Below are 9,581 nucleotides of genomic sequence, written 5' to 3'. Positions count from 1 at the left end.
ATCAGTCGTTGTCAAAAGGTTAATATTTTAACCGCGGTATGAAGTTCTGTAAAATAAATAACGCCGCAATAAGTATAATATTATTATGGATTTATTTGTTACGATATTTTTATTTCTTAAAAAACGTTGAAGTGGATTTCGGGCTTAAAGCGGAGGTGTTCTGGTTACACTGCACTAAGTACATCTGTACAACATACGTCACCATGCACACCCACTTACCACTCGACAACTGTCATACACATTTATTTAGAAATAACACTGTCCATGCGTGCGTGATGGGAGTTTTTCCCATTGCGCTGAACTCCCCATCCCCATAATATTGTTATAGTCAAAGGTATTACATTTTCATTTCCAGAAAACCATTTCGCGTCCCGATATCTCGTTTTTGGTCTCGAGAAAAAGAAATTTTATCACATTTGTTTTATCTTTCACAATTCGATCCTTTGGTTAGTATCATTGTTAGGGAAAAAACACGCTTTCCCTCAATAAATTATTTATCTGTATTTTCATGACATTTCTATTTTCCTTTACCTACTGAGAAATAAAACGGGGAAAAAATCTTCAAAGCACTAATAAAGTTTATTTTTATTTATTGATATCTCTACACCGAGAAGAAAAAAATTGATGTCTCGAAATAACCAGACCTAACGACCGATAATTGGCTGGTTTAAAGTAATCACTTAATACACTTATACACGTGTAACGTTCACCATTCTACTCATGATTGACAACCACTCTACTCAAATTTCGAAAGTTATATATCCTTTAATTGACACTTTCTTTCACATGCGAGTGCTCGACACCATCTATGGTTGAGTTAAGTAAGTTTTCTTAAGACGAGACCTTCAAGAAATATTTGTAAGATTCCTCCGTAACTTTAGTAGACAATGTATTCAAATATTTGGAAACATTTAAAACATTGTGATATAACGCATGGCAAATTTTTATTTATCTTTTGTTTTAAGGATGTGGTGTATTTTCAACCACGAAATTAAGTTTTTTGAACATTTTTTTGGGATTTTCAAGTTCTCCAATTCCATTTTATGCCTATTTGTACACCTCAGTATTAAGTGTTCTCTACCTTAAAGCTATCGATAATAGATTTTTTAATAATTATTATTTCTTCATTGATATTTTCCATACACCTGTAAGTTTTTCCTCGTGATTTTTTAACTATAAACTTGTGTTTTTTTAGTAACACAGATTTATATGTAAAAAGAAGTAAAAATACTTGTTTGTAAATTAATTAATTTTAGATACTGAAACCCTCTTTTTTTATACCCATAAGTTACGAAAAGTTGCAGAACTTTTCCTCGCGTTCCAGAAAACATTGTAATAGATCATTCATAGTCACTTCATATTAGACTGCTCTGATGAAAGAATGTTGGGAACAGGTGGTTTGTCAAGAAAATCATAATTAAATATACACGATTGATGATTCTTCTGAATTTTTTTATTTTCATGACAGCTGTTTCGCCTGGTACCTTTAGTAATATGGAATAGTAATAAAAAATTCCTTGTTCACAAATCTCATTTATCGGTTTATTTTACTTTTTAAATCTATTGTATGCATTTAAATATAAAAGCGTCTCTGCTAAAAAAAAGCTTTCTCAGTACAAGATGGTTGAGTTTACTCAAATCAACCGTAGATACTGCCGCGAACTTACACATGAAGCGACGTATGAATCATATCGTATCTATAACTTCTATAAGTTACGACCATTTTTAGTAGTGTATATGTAGTTATCAATCATGGGTAGAATGGTGATTGTTACAAATGTAAAAAATAAACACTTAAATTGGCCTATGATAAGTCGTAAGTACTGTAAATACCCAGGCTTCTTGTTTTTCATCTATGTTGAGATATCAAAATGTTATGAAATAGGTTTTTTTAAACGACTTAAAGGAATAAATTAATTATTAATATTCATTTTTTTACTGACTAGTCTGTTGATGACGATAACGACAAAATACGATCACTGGTCAAATGAAACAAAAGTTGATCTTTGTAGTTGTTGAATATTAAATAAAAGTCCTCGGGACTTTTATACAAATATATATGTTTTACAATTTTATTTTATTTTATATTGGTGAAAAAAACAATTCTTAACATATTTCACTAATTACGTGTTAACTACTGAAAATTGTATAGTACCCATTCTTACTAGTTTATCTAATGTAGATACGTCTTTTACGCGTCCGTTGCCTTCAAAGTACAAGTAAAAGTTAGACTTATCTTATTAAGAAGTAAAATAATTAGATCCTAAAATTTAAATTTTGATAAATGAATTACTATTGTAGACAGACTACATTGGAGTGGATGTGAATATTTATTCAGAGTACAAAGGCTGCACGACTTTGGACTGATTTATATGCTACATGTTGCGAGTCTAGATTTTCTGTTATCTCAATCGTTTCCCCTCCGTGCTTGCTTTTCTAAATTAGACCATCCACTTCTTCCTTAAGCTCTAAGAGTATTATGAACTTTTGACGGATGAGAGTTTTGTATCACAGTGACCCCGATATCTAAAAATACGAATGAACATTATACGGCAGAACAAGATATGATGTTTGAATGGTAAAATAAGGAAAAAATACCAGGAATTTTTGATAAAATTAAAAATGGTGTTTTGTAATGGTTTAAACATGAGGAATGAATGAATGAGAAAACAACAGTAAAACAAATTCATGTGGCAAATGTAGTTGAAAATAGAAGCAAAGAAAAACTGAGGAAAACAACATTTTTAAGATTTTCAATTACTTGAAAGTGGTCCAGTCAGGAGTCTGAATAATCGGAGGGTGTGTATGAGGAGATGCATGAATAAGGAAAAGGCGAGGAATGTTTGCAAATACAGATTAGTATGGCGTTTTTTTCTCTTTGACTACCCTTGCAGAAAGCGGCGTGATGGTTTCTCAATTGGTTACTTAGAAAAAAGCGCTAATTAATAATTTTCGTAAGTAACATGCCCAAAGTAAGAAGAAAAATACTGACCCGATTCTGCTTTAATTTATACGTTATATTATTATGCAACCCTGTAATTTTTTATCTACCCTTTCTTGATAATTTTCTTTGTAAAACGACCTTCTTGGGCTCCCTGATTTTCGCCTCGTTTTCGGAAAGTTTCGTCTGTCAGGCGTATCTCTTCTTCGGTAAATATAATTTATGATCCTTACCTCCACCCCTCTGCCCTCCGCCCCTCCTCCCCTAGTCCCCGACCCGCGCCTTGTTAGACCTTTCGACAGTGATGCATCATTTTACCCCCTATTCCATTTTCAACCTGTCCCCTGCAAATTTCGGCGAAGGTACCTACTTGCACTTCATCAGGGGTGTAGCGTGGGTGTGCAGTGTACTTAATTATAATAGGATACCAACATCGTCCCTAGTCAAATCATATTACTCATTTTAATATTAAATAATGGATGCATAATAAAATCTCAATTTGCGAAATGTGAATCGGGTTACATGAAATGTAATTTATTCAATTACCCATAAATTTTCAATCACGGATATCTTAAAATATAACTGTAATCACCCTGAGAATGTTTGGGATTCTGATATACATGGATGTTAAGATATTAAAGCTTTATATGAACCATATCTCTTTTCAACTCCTCCGTATTGTAGTGGTTGGCATGTTTCACTGCCGTACTGAAGGTCCTCGGTTCGATTCCCAGGGGGGGGTCAAAATAAATTTTATATGTTTTCAGTACGACCATGTACTGGCACCTGAAGCCCACGAGTCATCACTTTTTGATCAAAATAACACTGCCTCAATACGACGGACTACCCTATGCACTATTCAGTGTATGGTGATAAGGGCTAAGAGAATACGATCCACTTTTTTTGTATTTATTACTTGTCAAAATAATGATAACAATTATGCAATTATATACATACATTGCATTTATTTAAGGGTAGAGTTTTGACCGCTGAAACATCTTGGCTTTTTCCAATAAAGGTTATACTAAATCTTTAAAAAAATTGAAAAGATTGTGAACAATGAAAAAGCGAGAACATGTTTGCAAAAACTTAAGTTTGAATATTAAATATTTTAACATTTTAATATTCTCGCCATACGTCCTCTCCATATGAAATAAATAAAATAAAATGGATTCCCAAAAACATTTTTGTAGAATAAAATATGAGTAAAACTAGATTTTTTTTTTGAAATTACTCTTTGCTTACCAATATTTCTTAAAATCTTTTGTGATACTTATATATTTCGATGCATTTAGCGTCATTATAAAACATCGTTGATAATGATGACGAATGCTTCGAAACACGTATCACAATATGTAAATTGTAAGAAACAGTAGAATTTACCAACTAAAATTTTAACTAGAAATAAATGGATATTACTACAACGTGACTGTTGAATCAATTAATGAAATGTTTTTTTTAGTACAACATTTAAAAAATTGCGCCATTGGATCTTCAGTCTTACAATTTATTATTCACTTTATTTGCGAATCAATAAAACATTTACTGTTATCGGTAGTGCTGAATTGTGATACAAAGAATCCTGGTTCGCACTACTGACCCTTTTAAGTTGCAAATGGGTAGTTTGAAGTCGTAACTCGTAATGCACCCCTGGGATATCGGCGCCGGTTTACCCACTCTCCCCAATTGGCTACAAATTTATATTTATCACTAAAGAATTGGGGAAGTGTGCTGATCCGATCAATCCACTTAATGGATTCATTGACAATTTATTTCCAATACAAGTTTCCCGAGCACGTTTCCCCCTAAGTCCTTTGTGTTCATTCCCGAACCAAAAAAATCTTTGACGGGGGAATGTATTGATATTTAAATAGATGTTTGAATTAACCATTGGTTTATGGTTTAAATTTGTTTATAATTTATTTGAGACCTTAAAAACCACTTTTTGTTTTCTTCTCACCCTTATTTGCCCCAAATGGTGCATAGGACACTGCATAATATTAAAGCAATGTTATCTTGTTCGTTGACACATGAAGGAAATGTGATCCGCCCTTCACTTCAGGCACCAGTTCAGAGTAATATTGAATAAATATTATAGTGAATAAATCACTTATATTAATTTAACCCCTCCTGGGAATCGAACCCGGAACTTTTATTAGGCCGTTCATATTGCAATTGTGCATTTTTCATAAGAGAGCAGTAAAATGGAGTATACGCACTCTCTTTAAACTCAGAACCATGTCTGCACAGCGCTATTATGTATCACAGAGTGTCCACTTTTATAATGAAGGGACAAGAGTTATCAAGGATATTACACCCTTGAAGAGATTTTCAATAGCTTTTGAGGTGTGGGTCTTAAAAAAGGGGGAAAAGTGAGTCAAAATAATTTACTTTAAAGATATTTCATAAATTTATACAACTCAATACATTTATTACAAATTTATACAATTATATCAATCCAGTCACATATTGACAATTATTTTATGATAATAATTATTATGTTTTGTTTTGACAATAATTTGAAAATATACACGTATAATGCTGTCATCAGTCATAAGCAGAATGGTGAATATTACACATTGTGTAAAGTAATCACTGAAACCAGTCAAAGACTGAAAATAAGTTCTGTAAACATCTTAACTTCAATATTCTTATCTTAATGTACCTCCTCGACCAATTTTGAGCCTTCTTTGAAATCTTGATAAAATCGTACGTCACGTCTTTCACGTTTCAGGTTTCACGTTTCAGTATAAATACAACATTTCTAAAATCTACTCCCTTCCACTCTCATAAATATAAACATCAATCATTTATCAAATGATATGATGCGATTACGGATAAACCTAAATTGTATATGTTGTAAGTTTCCAAGTGCTTATTAATATTTGCCTTACGAGCATTTACTTTCGTTCTCTATGTGGAGCATATGGTGTCCACAAACTGCCTCCAGGCTCTTCTCTCGGTCGCCAGTTATCCTGCCTTCTTGCAAGTCAAGTCAGTTCAGATGAAAACTGCCGACAGATTATCAGAAGTAGAAGTCCTTGGTGGCGGGAAACTAATGCCTAGTAAATGGGGCAATCTTAATTAAAGGAGGCATGCGAAGTACATGGCCTAGCCAATTGAATATCCTTTTCTTGAGGACAGTTGTGACCATAGGTTGCTACGTCCTACGCCGTATTTCCTCGTTTCTTATGAAGTCAATCTACCGCACGCCTAAAATTATTCGCTGGCATCTATTCTCAAAACTGTGTATTAGGCCAATTCGACTCCTCTAAGAGCACTTATTGTATACAAAAAGTGTCATCAACTCACTGTTATTTGCTAGTTTACCTACAATATATCTAATCAAAGTGGTATTTTATACCGACGAGTAATATTACTGGGTTTTATTTTAAATAAGTTGCAATAACATTTCATACGTCATTTTATAAATAATCGTAGTCAGAAAGAAACAATTTCTCGAGAAGTATCGATTATTTAATCAACAAACATTCGTTTGAATTCCTATTTCTAGTATAAAAGAGTTGTTTTCATGGTAAGGTGACTATCTGACCGTAAACGTCATATGAGGTCATTATCAGTAATTAATATTGATTCCGGTTTGTGATCTCACAGAAAGAGTGAGTGAAAAATGAAAACATCTGCAGTTGTAATAAATTGTAATGAATCCATGCGTTATAGCATTTCCAAGTTTATTACAGTAACGTACAATTTATACCAGACTTGATAAATATAATAAAAATGTTATAATAATAATACGCCTCATCCAACTGACAAAGATGGATGATGCTATAAGGGCGCTTTTGATAGTAGTTAATATGCAAGATATTCCTGTATCCCCGACAATATATATTTTTTTTTAGTAAAAAAATAAATATCGTTTTTTTGCAAAATCTAAACAAAGTCAAAATTTTAACATAGTGTCGCACTCAAATACGCTTGTGTTTTTGCCTGTGACAGGTGAAAACTTTTAAAAAACATTTTTGATGCAATGGCAGCGCCATTAGTTGGACGTCAGAGCATTAAACCCATTACTAAATAATGTTAATTGCGAATAACGTGCTCTTAGCAGCTGCAAAAATAATTCAATTTATCGATTTTCAATAAATTAATTTTCTATTTTGAATTTTAAAAGCTAGTCACATGTTATGACTAGTCATAAAATAAACCCTGAAGTCAACAACAGGTTGTTGCCTAAAATAGTTGTTTTTTTAATAAATGTAAAAATAAAAATCTGAGTGGATCAAAAAACAAAGTTTTTATTTCTCATATAATATGTAAATTTTCTGTTTATTTATTTTTCGTTTAACTAGACTGAGCCACAGCAACGCTCGGCTATATACAGTGTAAAGTATAATAAATATATTTACTTGTATAAAGTTATTGCATTGATTTCCAAAATCTAAGTGCAGAAATCTGACTTCTTTAGTATGCATCGATATTTTTGTATGTCCGTTGTAAGTATATATCTGCATCAAAGTATACAAAAATCTAAATTCGACTAAAAATCAAAACATTCAGTAAAGTTCCTTAGGATTTTAATCTATGAGTATAACCTAAGCAGGAAAGAAACTGCTGGAGTTCAGGAAATTCAGGAAAGAAACTGCTGGAGAAACACACAATCATCTATTCAGGACAAGAGCAGTACCATCGACAGGAAGTGGCACTTATAATGACAGACAAAGCGGCTCGCTGCCTCCAAAAATGGGAACCAATTTCTGAAAGAGTTTTACGCGCAACTTTCAAAACCACAAATAGCTCTGTAACCATACTCCAATGCTATGCCCCCACAGAAGATGCCGACGTTCACGTTAAAGATGCTTTTTACGACTCTCTGCACTCCGCAATATCCTCGGTCCCAAAAAGGGACCGTGTCATTGTAATGGGAGACCTTAACGCAAGAGTCGGCACCAACGTAGCTCTCGGTCCAACAGTGATGGGTAGCCACGGCCTCGGTTGCATTAACGATAACGGTGAGCGGCTCATCGAACTCGCAACCTTAAATGAGCTCTTAATAGGTGGTACAATTTTTCCTCACAAAAATATCCACAAGTATACTTGGACTTCTCCCGATGGCAATACAAAAACGCAGATTGACCATTTTCTTTACACTGCAGCCCATCGTAGAGAACTCCTAGACGTCCGCACATACAGAGGCGCCGATATCTATAGTGATCATGAGCTACTCACAGGCAAAATAAGGCTGAAATTAAACCGCACTGCCAAGCCAAAGAAGAGGAGTCAGGTCAACATTGATAAGCTGAAGGAGACAATGTCCTGGCTTAACTATGATATCGCCGTCAGGGAGGGACTCGAGCAGCAACATTCCGATGATAATGACCCTATCGAAAGCACATGGCATAACATCAAAACAGCCATAGTTACGTCAGCTCAAAGGGTTCTCGGAATGAAGCCGTCAAATCGACCCAAATGGATGTCGGATGAAACGTGGGAATTAATAGAAGAAAGGGCCAACATGAAACTCTTAAAAGATGCGGAAACTGACCAGGGTAAGCTCCAAAGTCTCCGAGCGCAATATAAATGGAAGCACCTGGCTGTCAAAAGATCCGCAAGGCGGGATAAACGCCGTTCCCTGGACACACAAATAGCAGCAGCCGAACAAGCAGCCCGTAGAGGTGATACTTCTAAGCTTTTTAAGATTACGCACCAAATCTGTGGTAAGCGGCCCCCGACCGCAGGCCCAGTTCGTGGCCCGAGCGGCCAAATTGAGTCTGAGCCCGATTGCGTGAAAAGCATATGGAGAGACCACTTCTGCCGCGTGCTAAATCGTCCACCCCCCTTAGACCCCCTCCATGTGCCCTCAGTTTCTGCCCAACTGAACATTCCGCGAGCACACGATATTTCGCAAAGCACTCCAACGCATACTGAAATTATATCAGCTATTAAAAAGCTGAAAAACGGAAAAGCGCCTGGTGTCGACGAAATACATCCGGAATACGTCAAGAGTGGCATGGACACTCTCCTCGACCCCCTGTATCACCTACTTTCAAAGATATGGGAAGAGGAAAGGTGCCCGAAGGATTGGGTAAACGGGGAAGTTATAGCCCTCCACAAAAAGGGTGATCCGCTGTTGTGTGATAACTACCGTGGCATTACTCTTTTAAGCGTTCCTGGAAAAATTCTGGCACAAATAATTTTGGCAAGAATCCAAAAACCAATAATGCGAGTCCTCAGAGAGAACCAAGCGGGCTTTCTACCAGGCAGGGCGTGCGCTGACCATATACATAACTTACGATGCCTGTTACAGCAAAGTAACGAATGGAACTGCGCCCTTGCCTGCTGTTTTGTAGACTACGAAAAAGCTTTCGACAGCCCGCATAGGTCTTCTCTTTGGAATATCATAGAAGCATATGGAGTTCCTGTCAAAATTGTGGCCATTATCAGGGCGCTTCACACTAACAGCGAATGCTGCGTTAGAATAGATGATGTGTGCAGTGAACCATTTGAGGTCTCTACTGGGGTGAAGCAAGGCTGTGTACTAGCCCCATTTCTCTTCATCATCATGTTTGACTTCATCCTACGAATGTCAATTCCACCGGATCGAGGAATTGCAGTGAGTCCTGCTCAGAAATTATGCGATTTAGAATATGCGGACGATGCAGTTCTAATAGATACATCG

At 35.5% G+C, this 9,581-nt stretch overlaps 1 protein-coding gene across 1 annotated transcript; it reads left to right on the top strand.

Moving 5' to 3' along the window:
• Positions 1 to 5,867: 5,867 nt before the first annotated feature.
• Positions 5,868 to 8,935, top strand: LOC148303034 (uncharacterized; the record flags this gene model as incomplete). The annotated part of the gene is made up of 3 exons (XM_088270610.1): positions 5,868 to 6,006; positions 6,557 to 6,561; positions 7,506 to 8,935. Coding segments are annotated over exons 1-3 (1,574 nt in total), but the record flags the coding sequence as incomplete, so codon positions are not given.
• Positions 8,936 to 9,581: the final 646 nt, after the last annotated feature.

The sequence above is a fragment of the Brachycentrus maculatus genome, unplaced genomic scaffold (assembly GCF_059751285.1).
Source record: "Brachycentrus maculatus isolate JH-2025_06_01 unplaced genomic scaffold, ASM5975128v1 h1tg000388l, whole genome shotgun sequence".
Taxonomy (NCBI): Eukaryota; Metazoa; Arthropoda; class Insecta; order Trichoptera; family Brachycentridae; genus Brachycentrus; species Brachycentrus maculatus.
This window is presented reverse-complemented; position numbering and strand designations above follow the sequence as displayed.